This window comes from Musa acuminata, chromosome BXJ3-9, assembly GCF_036884655.1.
Source record: "Musa acuminata AAA Group cultivar baxijiao chromosome BXJ3-9, Cavendish_Baxijiao_AAA, whole genome shotgun sequence".
NCBI classification, from domain to species: Eukaryota; Viridiplantae; Streptophyta; class Magnoliopsida; order Zingiberales; family Musaceae; genus Musa; species Musa acuminata.
The window spans coordinates 45,910,608-45,934,074 of NC_088357.1; the positions used below are offsets into that span (position 1 = coordinate 45,910,608).

General features: G+C 39.5%; 4 protein-coding genes across 4 annotated transcripts; 3 read left to right on the top strand and 1 right to left on the bottom strand.

Annotated features, from left to right (window-relative positions):
* The first annotated feature begins 2,935 nt into the window (after window positions 1–2,935).
* On the top strand, window positions 2,936–3,921 carry LOC103999089 (photosystem I reaction center subunit III, chloroplastic). The gene has a single exon (XM_009420743.3). It carries the CDS (start codon window positions 3,027–3,029, stop codon window positions 3,723–3,725), a length of 699 nt encoding a protein of 232 aa, XP_009419018.2. The 5' UTR covers window positions 2,936–3,026; the 3' UTR covers window positions 3,726–3,921.
* A 3,858-nt stretch (window positions 3,922–7,779) lies between these two features.
* On the bottom strand, window positions 7,780–9,455 carry LOC135650201 (cysteine desulfurase, mitochondrial-like). The gene has a single exon (XM_065169424.1). It carries the CDS (start codon window positions 9,412–9,414, stop codon window positions 8,035–8,037), a length of 1,380 nt encoding a protein of 459 aa, XP_065025496.1. The 5' UTR covers window positions 9,415–9,455; the 3' UTR covers window positions 7,780–8,034.
* Window positions 9,456–13,634: 4,179 nt separating this feature from the next.
* On the top strand, window positions 13,635–16,760 carry LOC103999091 (uncharacterized). Its single transcript, XM_009420746.3, has 3 exons — window positions 13,635–13,892; window positions 13,989–16,360; window positions 16,463–16,760. Exons 1-3 carry the CDS (start codon window positions 13,784–13,786, stop codon window positions 16,538–16,540), a joined length of 2,559 nt encoding a protein of 852 aa, XP_009419021.2. The 5' UTR covers window positions 13,635–13,783; the 3' UTR covers window positions 16,541–16,760.
* An 841-nt stretch (window positions 16,761–17,601) lies between these two features.
* On the top strand, window positions 17,602–22,859 carry LOC135648273 (soluble inorganic pyrophosphatase 6, chloroplastic-like). Its single transcript, XM_065165759.1, has 5 exons — window positions 17,602–18,076; window positions 19,168–19,268; window positions 19,371–19,552; window positions 21,085–21,183; window positions 22,590–22,859. Exons 1-5 carry the CDS (start codon window positions 17,661–17,663, stop codon window positions 22,680–22,682), a joined length of 891 nt encoding a protein of 296 aa, XP_065021831.1. The 5' UTR covers window positions 17,602–17,660; the 3' UTR covers window positions 22,683–22,859.
* Window positions 22,860–23,467: the final 608 nt, after the last annotated feature.

Below are 23,467 nucleotides of genomic sequence, written 5' to 3' on the forward strand. Positions count from 1 at the left end.
AGTTTACACTGACTTGTATACTTGTGTTTCTTCTTAAGTGGACTTTCATAGAGCACTATGGTATTGCGGAGGCAAGGCAGGATTTTTGTAGAGTCATCGATCGCTTGTTTTCAAAGAGGGAGAGTGATTGGTGGATTGAGGAGGTAGAGAATACAAAGGTAAATTTTAAGTACTAAGATAATATTGAATGATAGAGACTAAGGAGTTTTGTTAGATTGGTGTCTAACGTGTTTTTTATCAAAATAGCTAAAAGTAAGGGATTTCGGATTGAATTTGACCAAGGAATGAAATAGGTAATACATGATGTTGTACCTTTTTTTACTTAGAGTAGACAATAGAAATAATGGAGAAGACGATTAAAACTATTGGAGATTTATTATAAGTCAAGGTAAAATTTTTTGTATTTCAGAAGTTTGATGACAATGAGAAGATAAATTATAATAGCAAACTTAACATAAGGAATGCACACTTCAGGTGTGTTTCAGAAGTGTAAGCAAAGAACAAATGAAGGTTAGTAACCAGCTTGGTACATAAAGTATAACAAAGATAAGTAATCTTTGTTTTCTCAACTCATAAGAGAATTGGTAAAATTGAATACTCTAATTTTTTTTATTTGTCTGACAAAAAAGCTCTACACATTTTAAAGATCCTTTACAGAAATCAAGTGAAAAACAATAATTGTTAAATCTTTGCTAATAGTGATCGGTGCTATCGAGAGTAGACTGTCCACTTTATTTCCTAACAAAATGTTAATTGAAAGTGGAAGTGATACGAAACTACTTGGAGGTGACAATTAGATAGAAAAGGAATCGATGAACAAATTTTATGAAGGAAAATTTTTGAAAACTTTATAAAGTCTACGAAGTGATGCTTATTAAAACTCCAATAGACAACGAACTAGTTCAAGCCATGTGAGACGTTTAAAAGATTGGTGCATAACAAAAGGATGATCTTTTCTATCATCTAAAGGATCCGTAAGAACCATCAAGGATTAACATAATTCTACTAACCTCACACCAAAGTCAAAGTTATTGACGAGTTGAAGTAGCATAGCAGATCATAGGTCTACTACTCAACAATAGCGATAGAGAGCAGTGGAGAGCCAAGAGGCGCGTTGCAACTAGAGCAGAAGATTAAAGATTCAACAAAAAACGAGGAGATGTAGCATTCTTAAAAGCTTCGACGATGACGTCAAAAGAATAAGTGGGGAAGAATGTTACAAACAAAGTTGTAGATAGGGTGTTCGATGTAATACTTATGTACGTCTGTATCTTTCGGTTTTATTCATGTTTTGTACAATATATAGAGGGCTTATAGTAGGTTTGACAGTTTTATTTTAGTTAGCTTTTGTAGTCATTTCAAGCTTGTAAACACATTTTATGTGTAGTCATCGTGTAAAGGTAAAACTATCCAGAAATAAATCATCTAAGTAGTCATTTTGAGATTTTTCTAGCTTCACAGAGTGATAAAGAGTATTAGCAAGCACAACACTAGGAGTTACTCAGGTGGTACATGACTGGATGGGCTTTTGTGATAGTGTCTAGGGCTAGTTCGCTGTTTTGTTTTGCAATAATTTTATGCGGGCACTTGTGGGGATTTTTGGTTATGATGGACTATCTTGGACTCTTTGTCGCGCAACCGTTCAGAGCTTGTGAAGTCTATGTTTGTGATTTTCATTGTCTATCAAATGTTTGCTAAAATGACTACTTATAAATATGGAGTTAAATGTTTTTTCTAATACATCTTTTTTATAGATCCTTAAGGGACTATAAGAGGTTTCAATTAAGCTAACCATTTATAGACACATATATTAAGGTGTCATATGACTTAAGCAAAATCAGTTAAGTCTGTGACAATAAGGTCCATAAGGCTCCAACCCCACTCCCTTGGAGTAGCAATAGAAGGTCCTACTTTCAATAGGATGTGATAGTGGTCGAGTCATATGGTGCTCACAAGAGTTGGTACTTCACCCATTGCTTTCACCGTCACTCCCTCCATGTGTCCTCCTCCTTTACCTCCATGAGATTTAATTCTTCTATTAATGGAGCTAGGCTATCGAATCTTGGCACCATCGGGTCCCTATCGAGTTAGTAGTCGTGCCTCCACTATTGTGGTAGGAGCAACTTGGCCATCATTGATATGTCTCATCATGTGCTCTCCAACCTCACTCTTGTCGATGATAATACCTTGATCAGCTCTTCCCTTAACATCTAGAAGAATCGTTGCCTTTTTTCCATTAGTCACCCTCTTCTCTCCTTAGAACCCATCGCTTTGCTACGAGGCCTTGTCATATGTTATCTTGTCATTACCAGATTGTAGCAAGACAAGGGACGAGGAAGATAGAGTGGAGATCGAAGAGGGCAAGGAGAGGAATGGGGTGGTTGTTATCGACGTGGGAGGAGACGAGGTAGGGACTTTCGAAGGGGGGAATGGAAGCTGAGGGGGAGTCGAGGGTGAGATTGCAAGTATCATGGACGATGGCTAGGAGACGAAAGCTATGATCAAAGGATGAATGACGATGATGATGATGATGCCGAGAGACTAGTCAATGCCACACGAAGCCGACCGACAGCTTCGTATAAGTAATCAATCATAAACTTTAATTCACATTTCAAAAAAGATTATGCTTATTGGAGAACATATTACATTGTAAACACAACCAAATATGATGAGATTTTTTTTCTATTGGCTCATTACAACCACAAATTGGTAATTAATCATAAACTATAATTTACATTTCAGGAAAAAATATTTATTGAAAAACATATTACAGTGTAAACAAAATAAAACGATATAAGAATTTTGCGTTGGCTAATTGCTACCATAAGCTTGCAAGAAAGATATTAGCAACTCTCTCTACACCACAATGCCTTTATCCAATCACCTTCCTCCGACTCACCCTCTTATTCCCACCTTATCCATCCCCTTCCCACCTCTTATCCGTTTGCCTTCCCACGCAGGAGAGGAGGGAGCGCAAGTGATAAGAGAGAGAGAAAGAGATACCAAAGGACGGAGGAGCAACAGCGATGGCCGCTCTGTCCTCCATCCCCACCCTCTCCAAGTCCCTGTCCCCAAAGCTTCCCAAAGCTGTCACCTGTAGGCTTCGCTTGTCCATCTCTTGCTCCTCCTCTTTGCCTCAGCAGCAACAGCAGCAGCATGGAGAAGAGTCCGTGTCTTCTTCTCTCAAGACGTTCTCCGCAGCCCTGGCGCTCTCCTCCCTCCTCCTAACCTCTGCCGCTGCGCCTCCCCCAGCCGCGGCCGACATCTCCGGCCTCACCCCCTGCAAGGAGTCCAAGGCCTTCGCGAAGCGCGAGAAGCAGTCGATCAAGAAGCTGGAGGCGTCGCTCAATAAGTACGCGCCGGACTCGGCGCCGGCGCTCGCCATCAAGGCCACCATCGAGAAGACCAAGCGGCGGTTCGAGAACTACGGCAAGTTCGGTCTCCTCTGCGGCTCCGACGGGCTGCCCCACCTCATTGTCAACGGCGATCAGCGGCACTGGGGCGAGTTCATCACCCCCGGCCTGCTCTTCCTCTACATCGCCGGCTGGATCGGGTGGGTAGGCCGCAGCTACCTCATCGCCATCCGCGAAGACAAGAAGCCCACCATGAAGGAGATCATCATCGACGTGCCGCTCGCCACCAGGCTGCTGTGGAGGGGCTTCATCTGGCCGGTGGCTGCCTACCGGGAGCTCGTCAACGGCGAGCTAATTGCCAAGGACGTGTGATCCCTGGGCGCCACCGCCACCGAATCAAAGATGCCTCCTTCCCCCCCCACCCCCCTCTTCTCTACCCCTCTGCTTCTCCAACTCAATACTGTATCAGTTGTTTCAGCTCCAAAGAATGTATTTTTCGCCACAAAATATCGATCCTCTATTCCTAATGAACACATACCAATGGAAGAAGATTTCAAGCTTAAATCCATCACTCATCTTCTCCTACAGACATCTATCTCAGTGCTCATTCTTTTTCCTACAAACATCAAACGTGGAAGCCAAGTTCTTCCATGTCACTAAGAACCTATAAATCATCATTAAGAATGAGTCTCCTGGGTCAATCAAGGTTTCTAAGAACTGATATATATCACTCGCCTATTAGCAATCCACAGAAATGTCAAGTGAATCAAAATGTTCTATAACTCGTTCAGCTAACAATACAGTCATGTGTAAGCAGAAAACCCAGTGTTGATGCAGCTGTATGCACCACATGTGAAGGGTCTCTCATCCATAGCAACTCTCAGTATAGCAACACAGAGTGAAAAAGGAGAGCTAATGAAGCAATAGGTTTAACCTGTCTTTCCAAACAAACAGACCTTAGCTATGTAAATTGTGTCGAAGTGCATAAAGATAAAAAACAATACACTTACTAAGAGCATAATGAGAGATCATTTCAATCACCAAAATAGAACTTCCATGACGGAAAAAATGATACGCTTACTAAGAGCATAATGAGAGATCATTTCAATCACCAAAATAGAACTTCCATGAAGCAGTCAACGAAATATGTCTGAAAAAGTCTGTTGATAATAAGTAAAGAACTTCAGCAACAAGTCTATTTATTAAGTGGAAGATGCCGAAAAGAGAAAAACCAAAATTTCAAAAACTCAAGTTTACAAGCCAGAAACACTGTTCTGGACTATCCAAGCATACTGACACACAAAATACACCAAAGTATTTATATGTCTTTCTAATGTTTGATATTCCACAGCACAAGATAATCCACAGTAGTAATTCAACCAAGACTAATGCCAGAAGTAGGCAGCTAACTACACCAAAAGATGCTTTAATTTGATTATTTGCCCTCTGATTGCTCCGTTGCTTGAGCTATATTAGTTAGAAACCACAAATTACTGCAGTCCCCTTAAGCACTTGTCTCTGGTTAAAGAAAAAAAGACATTGTATTGAAAAGAAATTGTATCGTTTACCTTAAAGAGAAAGTGCTATGGCTAGCACTAGTTTATCTCTAGCTCTACACATTTTGTTTTGGTAATAATAAATAGAAATCAGCAATTTCCCCTACTTCCAGTGTTAGGATCACACAAATCCTTCCATCATCTTGGCTTGTCCAAACTAACATCTCCACATACAAGCTCAGCAATTCCTTCTATGAATAACCATCTACGATGACAATTATAACAACAACAAAGACATAATGCCAGAACTATGTGGGATCATCTATACGGATCCTTTGTCAAAATGCCTAAGCACAAAGTCTTTGCTTCTGGTAGTTGGCGTTCTCCTTGGGATTTAATGAATAGGGTCATAATACCATTAGTATAATTTCCCATGGATCTACCACTTCATCATCGTTTTTCATTGTTGTACAAGTCTGCACCCTTGCACACAGACCTAACCATGGTTCCAAAATCACCGGTTTCAATTCCGGAACAAGTGGTTCTGATTCTGATTTGAACCATCGATTTTAATTGATAAAAAAAGAAAAAAATAAAATTATTCCACCAAAATTTGAACCCCAATCATTAGACTTTAAGTTTAAAGTGCTAACCACTACACCATGAAACCTATTTATATTTTTTTTAGCCAATTTGGAGTCGAACCAGAACTGTTGGTTCCGATTCCGGTTCTGATTCCAGTTCGAATGTCTAGAAACCGGAACCCAACCATATGGCCCCAATTTGGAACCGCCAAACCATTGCACCAATTCATTTCAATTCCAAGTTGGTATGGTTATGGTTCGGTTCTGGTTCCGAACTAGGGGCGGGCTACTTGCGTCCTATGTGCATCACTTTAATTCAAATCCCCCCTCTAATGCAATCTAACTCTTGCAAAGTCAACTATTAATGTATCACCATCCTAAATTACAAGTATTTATTTCTATACATCAAATATTGACAGACATTTAATCAATTATACTCTGAAGAAAATCTAACATACAGTCTCGTCACTTGATGCATATGATATACATACTTCAATTTATGGGTGCATCCCAATTTAACCTAAAAATATAATTATAGGGACTTAAAACAAAGATAATTTTTACTACTTTATCATGACTCAGAGATCTTATTAGTTATGAGAATCTCCATGCCTTACAAAAAAAGGAGACCATCCCTGAGTATATTACTCCGAAAGACATAATTAGTGGATCTTCATGATGTGACCCCATTTTTTTTCTTCGAAAGAAAAATTACTATATTACTGCAAAGACCTAGCACAAGCTGTTCCACTCCTCGGAACACAAAAAATAGGCCAAACTCCGTGCACTATTCATTCCTCCAAATAGATGTGATCCCATTTCCTCAAGAAATTTAGGTAGTTTTCTCATCTCTTCATTCAAACCACTTTAATTACTTTACAACTCAATTGAGTTGAGTTTCATAAAAGCTAGAAGGCCTTCACAGCATCAATTTGTCACGGAATTGCTTCAATCGATTCGAAGTTTCTAATCCTGATAATTCATTAAGTAAAACATTTAACCTAATTTTTCCCATGATCCCATTATTTCCACATCTCAAGATCATTTTTGTTTTTGCAATCTACCAAATACCAACTATTTTTCTACAGCCTACATAAAGGCTAAAGCATTACATATTTATCCTAACTAAAGAGGCGAATTATGTTAATTACTTTAATCAAGTATTCACTTTTAAATTCTGATCCTCATCAACTTCATGATCTTCCCATCTATCAACTACCCATGTGCATCAGGCACCTGAATGTAAATTATACAGTTACCCCAATAAAAATTAGCTAGTTTTTATGTTTTTCTCTCACCTTGATAGTAAACCAATCCATCAGGACAGGTTATAGTATAGTAAAAAAATTGAGGCCAGTCCAGAATGAATATTATGCTCTTCAGTAACTAGAAACCCAAGTCTACTTGTATCTCTTGGCACCTCTGTAAGCCTTAACTTGAAGGCATCAGTAAAGACACATATTAATAGCAATATTTTGGTATCTTAAAAAGAAGACTTGAGTACTAAGATATTTTGATCCTCTAGAAGAATTGCATTTAAAAGCAAAACGAGGAATACTCAATCATGGACCTAGAAAGCTATTAACTTGTTCTTTTTGAAAAATAAAATCTCTACTCCGCAAAATGACAAAGATATTTATTTCTGAGAATTATACCAACAATGAGATACATATTAATTGCAGGTTATGTAAAAACAATATTCATCTTCATATCTGTATGATAATAAACACTTCTTAAAGAATTTTCTAATCTTCAAACCAAAACATGCAGCTGAACATATCTAAGGTGAACTAATGATTATTGTTGCATCAGCATATCATGCAAACAAAAGAGACCTCTATATCAACACATGACCATGGATTCCAACCCATACATCATCTGTACATAGTTTCTTTCCCTTCTAATGTTATTTATTTAAGCATTCAACAATAAGTAATTATCCCAATTGGCAAATGCCCCTAAACCGAGGCATAGACACCTGTTCACAAAAAAATGTCTAGCTCTAAAACATTACAAAACCTGTACACATAAAAATCACTAGTCTTAAAACATATATGCACATAACAAAATAAAATATTAAGGTGTAGCTATACTTGACAACATAATCAAGAAGATACTATGATTCCTAGTATTCAATTTATAGTATACGCAAAGAAGGTATTATATACTCTGTTAGAAGTACAATTGGTGGCAGTGACCTGATTATAATCAAATTAAAGAGCAATTCTGAGTAGCAAACAACTAAACATCTTGGCATGCCATCTTACCATGAATGCCTTGGATGACAGTAAGACGCTATAAAATTAAACCTTTTATCTAAATCTCTTCTGCCATATAAAAGCACCGTAATACTTAGTCTGCACAAGATTTTATTCATACAAGCATTGTTCTACATGTGTGCTAAGGCATCATCAGGATAACCGGGTTTTACACATTATCGCCTGCAATAATGAGGAGGAGGAGATGTAGAACCTGAGTGTCAACAGATAAATCCTACAGTTAATAAACTCCAGTCCCCTCATTTTTGACTTCTCCTGCACCAGAAGCTTCGATTCTCCCCACAACCTATAAGTATGTGGACTAGAACTCATCCCCTTATAATTAGTGTTGCGCCCACTGGATGCTCTTGATATCGATCCCCTCCTTGACCATCTCATAGAGTGGGCTCATCTCCCTCAGCTTCTCCACCTGCCGTACTGTCAGTTCTATCGCCTTGTCAACCTCAGCCTCCGTCGTGAATCTCCCAATCCCAAATCTTATGGACGTATGTGCCATATCCTCGTCCACCCCAAGTGCCCTCAGTACATAGGAGGGCTCAAGGCTGGCACTTGTGCAAGCACTTCCGCTTGAGACAGCCACCTCCTTCAACCCCATCAGCAGACTCTCTCCCTCCACATACGCAAAGGATAGGTTCAAGTTCCCTGGATACCGGTGCTCCAAACTCCCATTCACCACTACGCCATCCAGCTTAGCTCTGATCCCATTCAAGAGCCTCTCTTGCAGGGCGGAGATCCGGCGGCCATCGTAATCCATCTCCTTCAGCGCAATCTCACATGCAGCGCCCATCCCAACGACGAGGGGCGTGGGAACAGTCCCACTCCGGATACCCCTTTCCTGCCCGCCACCGTTCATCTGCGGCTCAATCCGGACCCGGGGGCGGCGGCGAACGTAGAGAGCGCCAACACCCTTGGGGCCGTAGATCTTGTGCCCACTGAGGGACATGAGCCCGATTCCCATCTTCTCGACGTCGATGGGAATCTTGCCGAGGGCCTGAGCTGCGTCGGTGTGAAAGACGACGCCCTTTTCGCTGCAAATGCGGCCAATCTCCTCGAGGGGCTGGACGACGCCGATCTCGTTGTTGACGGCCATGACAGAGACGAGACCGGTGTCCGGGCGGATGGCATCGGCTAGATGGCCGAGGTCGACGAGGCCGTCGGGGCGGACGGGGAGGTACGTGATCTCGAACCCTTCCTGCTGGAGGTGCCGGCAGGAATCAAGGACGCACTTGTGCTCGGTCTGGGTGGTGATGACATGGCGCTTGCGGGCGCGGTGGAAGCGCATGAGGCCCTTGACGGAGATGTTGTTGGACTCGGTGGCGCCGGAGGTGAAAAAGATCTCCTTGGGATCGGCGGCGACTAAGGCAGCGACGCTGGCGCGTGCGGCCTCGACGGCGGACTCGGACTCCCAGCCGTAGAGGTGGGTGCGCGAGTGGGGGTTACCGAAGCGGGAGAGGTAAAAGGGGAGCATCGCATCGAGGACGCGGGGGTCGACGGGGGTGGTGGCCTGCATGTCGAGGTAAAGGGGGCGCCCAGAGATCCTGACGCCCTTCATCGAGACCATCCCGGCCTCCTCCTCTCCGGTAGCCAAAGGCAAAGGAGACGGAGGGGTCTCCGCAGCGACTGCGGCGGTTGAGAAGCGACGTCGAGCGACAGCAGGGTTGAGGGCGCGGCGGAGGAGGCGAAAGGCGGCGGCGGTGGCCATGGCGGTGGATTTTGGTGCCTAGGGATTTCTTGCTTCCAAATTAAGCGGAGGTGGCTATATATGGTTACGGAAGTCGAAGATGAGGCTGGAGAGCGAGACGGGGCCAGGTCGCAACCACGTGGCTTGGCCAACGAAATTCACCCGAAAACCTACCTCCTCACGACTGAAACAAAAGTGGGACCCACTAGGACTCACGTACGATTCTAGAACGGTACCCAAACATCTACAATGGTAAGCATAAAACAAGTAGCGCTAATGGGCCACTCTTTAGAAAGCGGCTTGCACTTAAGGCACTTTGTTGGGCTGCGGCCCATTATGGTGATAGTCGATGGTGAAGGGAAATTTACCCGCTCGTCTACCTACCTCATGACTGCAAATAAAAGAATGTGGGACCCACCAGGACTCTCAGACCCAGCATCGGATCATAACAAAGAAGAAGGTAAGCGAAACGGGTAGGCCTTATGCGCTACGTTCCCGAGAGCGGCTTCCAATTCTCTCACACACACACAATTTATATGATTAATGTAATTATAAATATATTTACAGAAAAATAATAAAAGAAAAAAAGGCCAATGTGGGTGGTTTTTTACATGATCAAATAAATACTTAAACATTCCAAAATTCCTTTTCGATATATATTTTTTCTCAAGCTCATATAATCCTTGCGTCATAGAGGAGGGTAGTAGAAAAGGATAGAAAATTTTGTAGGCCAATTCTAAGTGCAAAATTTTGATTTGGATTCAATTTAAATAAGTTATCATATTTGAAAATTTCGATGCATAGTTTAAATTGGCATGTCAACTATTTTGTCTTCTTCACTTTCCAATGTCGTGATCATGGCATTGGTGGGGGAGAATCTTGAAAAGCTTTGAAAGAGATAGCAACGAATATAGATAGAGTAATGGAACAGATATGGTAGCATAAAGAGAGGTTCATTTGGTGGGTGGGACTTTTTCTCATTCGGTTTCTAGAAATTAAATTCACATTGATTTGAAATATATGTATACATATATATGTATTTCGATTTATCTGAAAAAAATCTTATCTTTTTGAACTTTTCCTTGAAAGTATTCTAATTTTTAATTTATTATTTTTTTCTCTAATATCTTAAATCCATTATCATCTTTCTTTTTAATGATAATAGAAGTATATAAGCCACATTAGTCAAGCGAGAGGGACGACCAAGACAACGTGACCTATAGATATGACTATAATGTGATGGAGAACAACTAAAGTGGTGTAGAGTCATCCATGATGGGGTCAATAACGTCTACTTAAAAGGAAGATATGGTGACCATTAACGTTTAGGATATTAAAGAAAAAAAAATATTATTTATTAAAGATTTTACTATTCCTCTAATTTGATCGATAGATATAAAAGTTTCAAGGGTATCATATTGGTCATATTAAGTTAGTGACCAATTTTTAACATCTCTAATTTTGTCACCAATATCAACATATACTCTAAAGTATCCATAATAAATACATAAATAATCTAATAAGAAGATTAAAAACACGTGTAACTAAATAAACTAGTGGAATTTTAAGAAAATAATTTATCTATTTTGATTTCATAGTCATTATCATCATATTTAAATCATTATTATTTTGATGTTCTTTTAATGCACCAATAGTATTAATATAAATAACTAAAAAAAATGTGCACTAGGATAATAAACACCAGACAAAGTATACATTATATTATTAAAAAAATTAAAATTTTTGAAATTCTTTCATGCACATTCTAATGTTGTGGATATAAATTAACTCGCGTAACATTATTTATAATAAAAGTGCATAATAAATCTTTATATTCGAAAGATTGTTTAAGTAATTCAGAATTGCATTTGGTAGGAATATCACTAGGAAATATTTTGAGCTTTTATTGTTTAATTTTTAAATTTTAGTTTTTTTAATTACTTATGGATAGCACCACAAGAATGAAATATCTTGTTTAATAATAAAAAGAAAATTTTCAAAAGATCTATATCCATCTTGTACACAAAAATTCAAAACATGATAAAAATATCTAACATGGAAAAAAAAAACTACCAAAAGTAAGTTGACAAACTTATTGTAATTCTAAATAGAAGCCGTATTTGTTATTATCAAAACTATTAAAAAATTTAAAAATAAAATATTATTATTATAAATATTATCTTTTGCATGGGTTCATTTGTTATTATCACTCCAAATATCAACATGAATAGAAATATGATTATTCAAAGCTCAATAAATATTTTAAAAATATTTTTTTTTATATAAAAATTATATAAAGTATGTGTAAAAGTGGTATGAGAAACTACTTAGTGCAATAAGATTTAAAGCCTCTTAATAATAATCAATAAATCCGACCTCTTCTTCAAAACTAAAAGATAAATGTTTAACGATAATTGATCTAGCTAATACTTCATAATTTTTTAAAAAACAATTGAAAAGTGAGAGAAGTAGGATACTTCAAAATTTTTGTCTGACTTTTTGTTGGATATTTCTTCTTATATGCATTCGAAATATTCTATATTCTTCGTCTTTGAATTTAAAATTTTAATTATAGAAATTACATATGACATAAAAAAAGGTCAGAAGCTGAGAAGTTTATGTTTAACTTCAGTTTGGTAGCTATATTGGTTTTCTATGGATTAACATTGATATTGATATGTTGGCTTTCATGAGTTGTCACGATTAAATTTTTAAAAGTCACCATGATGATGCAGTGATGGCTTCCACTTGCTATCAAATCAAATCACGAAGAGAACTTAAAAGAGCTTAAAAGAGAGATTCGAGAGAGCTTGAGAGATTGGAAAGTTCAATAAGCTTAATCAAAAGTGTAAAAGGATTCGAGGAATATTTATAAGGTTTTCAAATCTTTTTCCTACCTAAAATGCTCTCAAAACAAGCTATTATGTTGTTGTCAAAAGGGACAATCTATTTTTTTTTCTTCTATTTTTAAATTATAAAAATAGCTAAAATGCTTCTGAATATAGTCATTTATATGGTTGTTGGGAGAAGTAAACTAGTGATTTGAGCCCAACGATCGATCAATAGCCTGTTCATCGAGTTTTTTTTTTAAATAAATCATCAAACTGATAATTCAAACCAATAATTTGAATCATCAATTTCAGTTCCTGAACTATCAATTTCGGAATCGATAGTTTCAGTTCTTGATTTCCTAATGTAGAAATCAAAATTAAACAATTACTTATCAATTTCATTTCGAAAATCCAACCATGATCAGGGTAAGAGGAAAAAAGGGGATGAAGGTGAAAGTTGGATGATAGTGAGATTAGTTCGTCTTATCTCCATTTGATTCGACTTCTTCGATATCTGGGTTATCGTCTTCTCTCGGAACCCAGAGTAAATATATAGCACCTCTCTCTCGCAGCAATCTGCTTGTAGTTCATCACACATTAGATTGAAAATTTCAAACGAAATCTAATCGCATGTTATTGTGTCAAATGTCGATCCGCAACAACTAAGATGATTCATATCTGCATATTTCAACGATCAAATCCATTATCCTTTTCCAAGATGCTAATCTTAGTATCAAACTATGTTTTTGTTTTTGTTGGCCGATCAAATATTCATTTGATACTAGGGTCTCCGACATCAACTTGCCCGATTCAATGAAACAAGAATAAATCATATCATATGGTCTTCAACTCAGATCTCATTTTCGTCATTTATTTTTTATAAAAAAATATAATTTTCTTCTATGAATGAAGTTAGATTGGGATTCTATAATGCCTAATTGTAATCTATGGTTATTCAGTTTATGATTTTTCTATATATATATATGTTTTAATGTTAAAGCCCAGTGTGAGTGTCTTGAATTTTCTTTATCTGAATTTAAATCTGAAAGAAATGATCTGATCCTCTATTATAAATTTCTACTGCCATTTTCTTTAATTTCTATCACATTTAAACTTTAGTTGGATTTTAAATGACACCAAATAGGGGACGCCTTTAACAAGTCCTGAACGGTCGAATCCACAACGGTCGACTCCTATTCTACCGATTCGAAAATTCCAATAGAATAAATCATACATCCCACCGCCCGCCCCAACGGTCACTTCTTTGGGCATCCGCGATTGGATGCTGCGGATGGGTCCCAGGTGGGACACATGCCATTGTAGAGGAACGGTACACCCGCAACTCCCTCTGCGGTAGCTTTTATATTTATTTGTTCTTTGAAGGAAATAAATATAGCCGTTATGTTCTCACTTGCTTCTTCATTAGGCATCCCCGTATCTTTCCTCACCCCCTTCGCCGTCCGACTCAAATTTCGAACAGAGAAAGAAGTACGCGTGAGTGACAGAGAGAGAGAGAGAGGGAGAGGGAGAGGGAGAGCGCACATTGTGATCCCCGACTGATGGCAACAACGACAACAAGATCGCCTTCCCCCAACCCGTCCCGACCCAGAACCCCCGACGCCAGCGTCGCCAGGAAGAGCTGCACCGCCATTGCCTCGGCCTTCTCAGGTAAGCATCGACAAGAAGAAGAACCTTCTCACCTCTTCTTGATGATCCCCTTTGCGGAAGGCTTGAACCTTTCTTGGTTCTTGTTCTTGCCTGCAGAGCCCCATCAGAGGAGCGCCGGTGGCAAGTCGGGAGTGGCGTTGGCGGCGTCTTCGCGTGCGTCGCTCGAGCAAAGGGAGAACGAGAGGGACCTGAACTGCAGCGCCTCCTCCAAGCCCTCGGCCGTCAGGGCGAGGTCCCCCGCGCCGTCATCTTGTTGCTCGGCCAAGGGAGCCAAGAACTTCATGGCCCCCACGATCTCCGCCGCCTCCAAGGCCGTGGCCGCGTCGCCGAAGAGGAGGATCCTCGCGGAGAGGAACGAGACCGTGCCCGTCGTCCGGTCTTCCCTCACCTCGCTCTTGGACGAATCTCCGGCGCCAGAAGAGTTTCCTGCGAAGAGAAGGGTCAGTTTCGGTGCGCGGCCGCATCAAGACTCTGGCGTTCAAGGGACCCCGTACGTCGGTGGTGGCGGCAGCGAGCCAAGAAAGATCGAATCTGAGATCAAGAACCGTGGTTCTTCCGGTGTTCTTCCCTCCTTTCACATTTCTCCAGCGGCTATAGCTCCTTTGGACGCTGACCCATCTCTTCCTCCTTACGATCCCCACACCAATTACCTCTCTCCGAGGCCGCGATTCCTCCACTACCGTCCCAATCCTCGGATCGATCAGTACCTGAACCAAGAAGGCGACTTGATGGATCCAGGGGACGGGAAGCGACTCGAGGACAGCTTCTCCTTCGAAAGCTCTGAGGAGACACCTGGGCAGACCGAGGAAGAACAACAGTCCACACCGGGAGATGACGAGTGTTCATCCCCCGAGGTGGAAGCGATGGAAGAAGAAACAGGTGAAAGCCCTGTTCCTGAATCTGAATCCAACCCCAAATCCACGGGTAAAGGTCGCTCCTTTTGGCATTACAAGTTTGCTCCCCTTCTCCTAGTTTTGGGCATTGCTTGCATCTTTGGCTCCTTCCTTGGATGTCCTATTCTGTCATCTTCCATGCTGAAAACCCCAGTAATACCAGCCATTGATGATGTCCATGTAAGGGACTACCTAGCTGTTGCTGCTCTTGATCTTAAAGAACTAGCTAGGAAATTGAGCCAATGGTCATTCGATTCTTTTGCTCGTGACACTACTCTGACTTCCTTGCCAAGAGAAGAATTTGGTCCCTTTTTTATGCCTAACTTGACAGCCGCAAATATAGAGCAGAGAGAAGACATAGATTACAGCTATATTGGAACGATCGTAAGCAATGAACATATTGGTCAGGGCAGCGAGATGGAGCAACCTTTTGAGGGAGAAAAGCAAGAGGAGAGTATGGAAGAACATGAAGTAGACATAGATCACAGCTGCAGTGCAACAACGCTTAGCAATGAACACATTGATCAGGGCAGCGCGATGGAGCAACCTTTTGAGGGAGAAATGCAAGAGGAGAGTATGGAAGAACATGAAGTAGACATAGATCACAGCTACAGTGCAACAACGCTTAGCAATGAACACATTGATCAGGTCAGCGAAATGGAGCAACCTTTTGAGATAAGTGTGCAACAGGAGGGCATGGAAGAACATGAAGTGGATGTCTCGGGAGATGAGCTAAAAGATGATACAGAGTCTGGGGATGAGAAGAGTGGAATTGAAGTAACACAAGGTCTGGAAGAAAATGATGTTACAGTGGAGCCAGAGGCTGATGATGATGTTAAAGAGAGTAGCCTTGTGGAATTTGAGAGTGAGAAGAAGATTGCAGAGGCTGATGATGCCAAAGTAATGGAAGAAGAAGCAATAGTTGATGGCATTGAATCCGAGAAGAATATTGAGTTGGAGCTCAGGAAAATGCAGGATATTGGTCCTCATGATCTTGTGACCCAACATGATGAAGTAGCAGGAGGTCAAGGTGATAGTGGCAGTTCATCTTCTTCTGCTTCTCAAACACATGAAGACAGTCCTTCAGCATCTGGTGATGAAAGAATCTCTAAGACCGTCCAATCCCAAGAGCTTTCGATGTATGGATCAGATGGTAAACATGCAATGAAGCTGGCAGCTGGGCTGTCTTCAGTAGTTCTGCTTGTTGCATGCTTTACGTTTCTTCTCATGAAGCAAAGGCAGACGTCTCCCTTGGTGGATAATCCCCAGATAGCTCCAGCAAAGAAGGTGATCACCAAATCAGTCTCAGGCAGCAGTGAGAGCCATGGCCATGCCAGGGGGTCTCCTTTCCAGAATACCCCAGTGGTGGACATGCTGATGATGGATTCTGGTCCTTCAGAATTCAGCAGTAGCTTGCAGAACAGCACGTCTGTTGGCCGGAGGAGAGCAACCCGAAAAGGCGAAGAGGAAGAGACTGAAAGCAATGAGAGAAGGCTGAGAAGGGACTCTACAGTGTCATCCTCTTCCATTTCTTATGGAAGTTTCACTACCTATGAGAAGCTCTCTTCCAAGAAGGTAACTAAATATTATCCTTTTTTTACTTTTCTTAATGGTGTATAAAGTGATGTTTGGTGAATTGATCTTGAAGTTGCCTTCTCTTTTTTCTGTGGTGTGTAGGGAAGTAGAGATGAAGAGGTGATAACTCCAGTGAGAAGATCAAGCAGGATCAGAAACCACCAAATTGCTTCCCCATGAGGAGGAGGAGATGATGAAATGCTACTCTAATTACTTGCAGAGTAGTAGTAGCTAACCTTTGTTGCTGTGGTTTGTTGTTGCAAGCAGTCTTAGCTTTTATTAGATTGACATGGCTTTAATTTTAGGTTGCTGATTCTTTATCTTAGGTTGATTTGTACTTGGGTGTGAGATATCTAATGCATGATTGATCAGCTTTGTGCTGTTCATTTCATTTGGATTATGGAAGAGATTGGGTTTGAAATATGCTTCTGACATCACCCTTTGTTTATCTAATCCAAGTATATGATGATCCAACTACACTTAATCAAAATGATGAAATTAGATATGATGAACATAAAATTGATTAAGAACAAGTGTGAATTCTAGAAAAAAAATTTTGAGCTTTAAAAATTTTTCATAGAGCATCTTAATTTTGAAAAATTCCTATGGAACAATATTTTTTTATCAATAACTATTTTACTTATGACCTTGTTAGACGTATCGTAACCATTTGCCCCATCGTTATGCTCGCCTGTGACCCTTGCACGAGAAAGGAGGGGGAGAAATAACCATCGTTACCTTTATACTGTCGTCTTGCACTACTCTCATCGTGCTTGCCTGTAGGCCTCGCATGAGAAATGAGGGGGCATAAGGGCCATCATCACATCCGTGAATCCTATCGAACATGCTCAGGTAGTCGCAACCCTCGTGCCCTCTCCTTTCTTGTGTAAGGGTTGTGAGCAAACACAACAATAATCTTATTTTAATTTTAGTATCTATATTTTTACTTATATATTTTTTAAGGGTAGACATAATATTAAAATAATTCAGATTTGAAAATGTATTTATTCATTTAAGACGTAATTAAAGATCATATAAATGTAATTTGCTTGAAAAATTTTTTTGACTTTTTTTTTTCAAATGATTCTCTCATTTTCAATTTACCCATTTATATTCTCATTTTTTTGGACTTTTTTTTTCAAATGGACCCGAATGCAATCATGTGCGTTGATTTGGGGTCGATTTGACGCGCTGATTCATACAAGTCCGTCCGTACCTCATCCCTAACGTGACTAAAGCAGCGGTGGTGACAGCCTCTCCGTGCTTCTCCCAATCGGACCACCTCTTGACTCCCAGAGCTATGGCGGCGACCGTATCCGCCACCCGCTTCGCCGCCGTAGCCGCCGGTGCTCTCCGGGGACTGCGGTGGCGATGCTCCCCTCCGGATCATCACGCCTTGCTATTCTCCAAGAGGCCCGGAGCCGTCTCACTCAATCACCGGCGCCGCTTCGTCGCCCCGTCCGCCCTCCACAAGGCCGACATCCAGGCCAAGGACGAGGGCCAGCCGGAGACCCTCGACTACCGGGTCTTCTTCCTCGACGGCTCCGGCAAGAAGATCTCGCCGTGGCACGATGTGCCCTTGCACTTGGGCGACGGGGTCTTCAACTTCGTGGTGGAGATCCCCAAGGAGACGAGTGCGAAGATGGAGGTGGCCACCGACGAGCCGTACACGCCTATAAAGCAGGACACCAAGAAAGGGAAGCTTCGATACTACCCGTGAGATCATTTTACATCTCAATCACTTCTCTTATTTTCTCTTCTTTTCGCTTAGATTGCTTATTGTTTGTTTTAACTGTTAATTCCGATATGTTGACCTGAAAATATCATGGATTTTGGTTTTTCGTCAGCCTGGGATAATGCTGTGAAACTGATTAGCTCAGTGAAGAGTTTGATATTTGAGACAGATAAAATAATGAACTGTCAATCATAAACCTAATAAGAGTGGAGTTTTTGGTGAATGTATCGTAATAGTAATAGTCTATCTTTGAGAACTATTCAGAGATTGTGGCATTTGCTATGAAGTTAATCGAGAATGTAGACAATCTCCAATATGGCTATTCTATATTTGCTTTAGTCCCAAAAAATTACCAACACCAATATGACAATCCCTAATATGTAATCTACATCTACTTTAGGATTGCCTCGACAGGAGTTATGCTGAATTTACTCTGCCACGTTGAATTTTAGTTATTCAAAGGTGAAAATTTAGACAAAGTCTGCTAAGTTTAAGTCAACATACGTCTGTGAATTAGATCTTGTTGCTATGTGCTACCAGAAGTTAAAATCCTTGTCTCTTCAGATGACAAGTTCATTGTCATAGGCCTGTTAACCACATTAATGAGTATAATGTATGAGTCCTGTTTTTCCAAATTAAATCATTGTGGCTTTCACATATCAAATGATTTTACTAAACTGAAGTAACTCTTACAACTTACACACTTTAAAAAATATGTGGATTAGATGCATTTAGATGAGCAGTCTAGAGATGTAAATGCCTGAATTTAATATAACATAAGGGTATGGGAAGAAATGGGTCGACAAGATTGACCATAGGAATTGCATTATTGTGAGAGTTCTTTTTTTTTATATATGAACAAGGCCATGCCTACCTATACAAATACGTGAGAAAGTTTGGCAGATACAAGGTCACAAATTTGCTCAGCAGGCTTCAGAATTTAGCGAGAAATGCCAAATCATGTAAAAAATAGATCATACTCGAAAGGGCAATATCACCTCACCTATGAAGGTTCTTGCACATATTCTAAATTTGAGAGCCTAGTTGTTTGATTGTTCATTTTCAATTTCAGGTACAACATAAACTGGAACTATGGATTACTTCCACAGACGTGGGAAGACCCATCTTTTGCTAATGCAGAAGTCGAAGGGGCTTTGGGAGATAATGATCCAGGTTCATAAGAACCACTTCCTATTTTTCGAGTTCAATGTTGCTTGTTGATTTTTATAGTGTAGCAAGATCCTGGTTCCTCTGCTGATATTCTCCAATTTCCAGTTGATGTTGTTGAGATAGGTGAAAGACAGGCTAAGATTGGTGAGATTCTCAAGGTGAAGCCCTTGGCTGCTTTAGCTATGATTGACGAAGGGGAGCTTGACTGGAAGATTGTTGCTATTTCATTGGATGATCCTCGAGCTTCACTTGTAAATGATGCTGATGATGTCGAGAAACATTTCCCGGTATACTTTTCTTTTGGTGTAAATTTATTTTGAAAATTTGAAATATATCATATCTCTTTACATCAAACTATGAAGCTCTTCCATGAGTGGTTTGTTGTGTCAGGCTACTAGATTCATGATAACAGACATCCTTGCTCTGTTGCAGATACATGGTTAAATAAATGGTGTTGAGGTTTGGTTTGTCTCATATGTTGCCTTAAAAGCCTGCAGGTTGTGTAGTTTGAAATGTCCTTAGACACCCATAGACTGTGGTCATTTAACTATTTGAACATCTGGTGTTCTTTGATCATGCATACTACAATTCTGAGCAAATGGCAGGCTGGTCTATACAAGCCAAAGAATTTTTATGATTTTTTACACTAAATGACTAATTTTGATTTATTTGCAGATTAAAAATTCTCCCGCTAAGATTTAGAAGAATTGAGAAGTTGATCTGCATGTTCACAAATCTATTCACCTTTTTGGTAATTAAGTGAAAATCAGATCAAATTATTTTCTGTATGTGTTAAGATTGTTGGAACCTTCTGGTGGAGATGAGTCAGAAAAGTTACCACACTTTTGTTGTTTATTCTACATTGGGATATTCATCTATATGTAAAGTAACCAAGTCACTGGAAACCTACTAAAGGTTTTCAGATTGTGTAAAGTTGTCAGAATGGTTATGTTCAACTAAGGTTTAATTATGGACCTTTGACTTGTTTAGGACTCTAGAGCTTCTGAAAATGCCTTGTCCATAGTCCACATCAACTGTTATTCTGTATTAGTGTTTAACAAGTATCTTAGCACATTTCTGAATTTTATGTAGGGCTACCTTGATTCTATCTCGCCAATTACTCTATGCTTAAGTGCATGTTATACTTTTCTGTGTATTCCAGATTGGATATAATGCAAGCAATTAAACAGTATACTGTTATGTTATACCTGCCGAGTTACCATCACCACCAACAACAATGAAGCCATAAAGTCCTAACTATCTGGGTTGGCTACATGGTTCTTTTATTGTCATTGAGATTTATAAAAAAATATATATTTAGTTAAATTAGGAGTATTTAAATGTTTATTTATAGTTTGCATTAAAAACTTTTTCGATCTTAATTATTTCATAAATTGTTGTTGTTGTTGTTGCTGAGTTTTTTATGCTGTTTCGTGAGATATGCTACAAAGTGCAAAAAAGATGTACTGAAATTTCTTGATTACTTTCAGTTGAACATGAGTTTGTATACCATTTACAAGTTCCTGAGACAGCAAAGCAAATTATGGTCATGTTTAAAAAGAAGAGAGTGCTACACTGAAATCTTAGATTCTGTATTAAAGTTCTCATTTAGTTTGGAGGAAGCTGATTCTACCTACTTTGTAGAAACATTGATGATTGTGTGATTCAGTTGTTGTGTGTAAGTTTCTCTTCTTTCCTTTTATGCATCTTTTAATGGGTAAGTTTATATACTTAGGACCATGTGTAATGCAACCAATGATTGTTATCCATGATATTTTGTGCCTGATTATTTCTTGTCACTGGCTTGCTGTTGCTTCAGGGAACTCTTACTGCTATAAGAGACTGGTTCAGAGACTACAAGATACCGGATGGAAAGCCTGCTAATAGATTTGGTCTTGGCAACAAAGCTGCAAACAAGGTAATTAGTTTATGGTTCTTATGGTCTATAATCTATATATCCCGGTATTAGATTCTGCTATTCGTGTTGCATGCAGCAGTATATTTTTATCATGATGTACTTATTGTTTGAAGGATCCTCGGACATTGTTTTTGTCATATTTAGCTTGTGTGTGGTAATTTTTGGCTTTTTCTTTTATGTTAGACCTATTATATGGGTCATGTACTTCTTTCCTTAAAGGGGGCAGAGTAATACTTTGGATGGATATTTACAATTGTATTGCTTGGTGTTGATATCTGATATCTTGTATCCAATCTCAAAACCATGTGGATAAGCCTTCCAAGAGGAGTAATTGCTCTTTGGGGGTGAATAATGACTCACATACTGATCTCGATGAGGGACAAATTTGATCTTTATATCATAATTTCCACACTTCAAATCACTGATGTTATAGTTAGGTTCACTCCTAGTTTACTAGGATTCCTGCAACTTACATGGGTCAGAAGGCCAAAGTCCACCATGTTGCTGCCACCATCCATGATTTCTAAGTTTGTTAGATTAAACATTAACTGGGATGTACAATGGGTTCCAACATGACCCACATACTACTTATGATTGTTGTATTCATACTATATTTATCAAAATCTGAACTTGTAATCACTAGAGTAAAATGTTGTTTTCTTTTTTTGGGATGAACAGTAAAAGGTATACTAATCCTGACGTATGCCCTGTTAGAATGGGCTACAAGTTCTAACAGATCCATCTACCTATAGTTTTAATTGAGCACTTTTCAACATCTGCTTGAAGTTGGGCCTTAGAAGTAACTCAAATGCTGGATCAATCCAAATGTTAGTCTTCAGCAATTGTCAACTGGTTCTATCAAAGTCAACCTAGTTTTAACCAAAATAGATTGAGAAACAGAGTATTACCATTTGACAGGGTCATATACTCAATACGGCAGGCACCTGATGATTTTGTGCCGGTCCATTGGCAGAACAGTGTGCACAACTCCTGTTGTGATCTTACTTACGCATGCAAGTCTCAGGCAACTTTCATCTCCATCATGGCCCAGCACTTGTATCAGCATAATCTTAGAGTGATACTACTGTGAGGTTTTCTATCAGAAAACCATCCATTGATAGTAACAAGCATCCAACAAACTCTTTATCTACCAGTTACTAAGTAGTCTATATGGGACCCAAGGATATAGCTGATGATCGAAAAATCTTTAAAAAGTTTTGACTTTCCCAGATTTAGAAAGCATCATCTTAATTCAGTTCATTCCTGACTGCACATGAATGAACATGCTTCTTCTGTCAATATGTAGAGCCTAGCAAAATTTTGGTTAGCACTTGCATTTTCAGCAGCAATTATCCCACCGGGTACATTCATTCCTACTGAATTCTTTTGTTCTTTCTGGTGTTTAGGATTATGCTTTGAAGGTTATTACCGAGACAAACGAGTCATGGGCTAAATTGATGAAAAGATCGGTTGCTGCTGGAGAACTGTCACTGGTATGATTGCCCAAATGAAGAAGCCAGGAGGCTATTTTTTCTATGTTCTCCAAGAGTTTAAATGTGCTATTGCAGATTTTTATTTAAACTGAACCAAAACATGGAATAATTATAGAGTGAATTCCATTCCTTGGGGACAAACTTCTCCGGTTCGACAAATATATGGTGTTCATCTTTTCTTGAGTTCTTTGTCACAAATATATGGTAGTTATTAAAATTCATTGATCTGGCCATAAACCAGTATTGGAAATTAGAGTTCCATATCAGTACACTTGAAGACTATTTTTTGTTATTTTACTTGATGATATCAAGCAAGTATATATGTTCAACATGTATGATCCAGTATAATCTGAAACCTTGATTATTATGATATCAAGGTATAGATTACTCTGCTATTATAATTCAAATTAGATCCATTTCTAAATCCCAAAATGGACTCTTTTCGTTATATCATCAATTTAAGTGGGGAAAATTGTGATATTTCAATAATTTTATTGTTCTACAATAAGGTTAGATGAGACTTCTTTTCTTTGTAATGGATGATTCCAAGTTTCCATATTATTGCCAATTAAATCACAGATAGTGATAAATTAGATTAGCAAGCAATTTTGCAAAAGAACAAAATATATTTTGTTTTCTCTCTTTTCTAGTCGTCCATTAGATCGATTCGAGATTAGAGAACTTCTCAATGCGAGTTGTGCTATGTGTGGCATTTTTACAATTAAACCCCTGTATGATGCAGATTTAAGATCAGGATTCGCTACAGATGACATTTCGGGTCGGGTTTTGGA

Coding starts and splice junctions, on each gene's coding strand:
- LOC103999089 (XM_009420743.3), top strand. CDS start 3,027: ATGGCCGCTCTGTCCTCCATCCCCACCCTCTCCAAGTCCCTGTCCCCA.
- LOC135650201 (XM_065169424.1), bottom strand. CDS start 9,414: ATGGCCACCGCCGCCGCCTTTCGCCTCCTCCGCCGCGCCCTCAACCCT.
- LOC103999091 (XM_009420746.3), top strand. CDS start 13,784: ATGGCAACAACGACAACAAGATCGCCTTCCCCCAACCCGTCCCGACCC. Junction 13,893..13,988: donor CATTGCCTCGGCCTTCTCAG/GTAAGCATCGAC, acceptor TCTTGCCTGCAG/AGCCCCATCAGAGGAGCGCC. Junction 16,361..16,462: donor AGAAGCTCTCTTCCAAGAAG/GTAACTAAATAT, acceptor TGTGGTGTGTAG/GGAAGTAGAGATGAAGAGGT.
- LOC135648273 (XM_065165759.1), top strand. CDS start 17,661: ATGGCGGCGACCGTATCCGCCACCCGCTTCGCCGCCGTAGCCGCCGGT. Junction 19,269..19,370: donor TTTGGGAGATAATGATCCAG/GTTCATAAGAAC, acceptor TCCAATTTCCAG/TTGATGTTGTTGAGATAGGT. Junction 19,553..21,084: donor ATGTCGAGAAACATTTCCCG/GTATACTTTTCT, acceptor CTGTTGCTTCAG/GGAACTCTTACTGCTATAAG.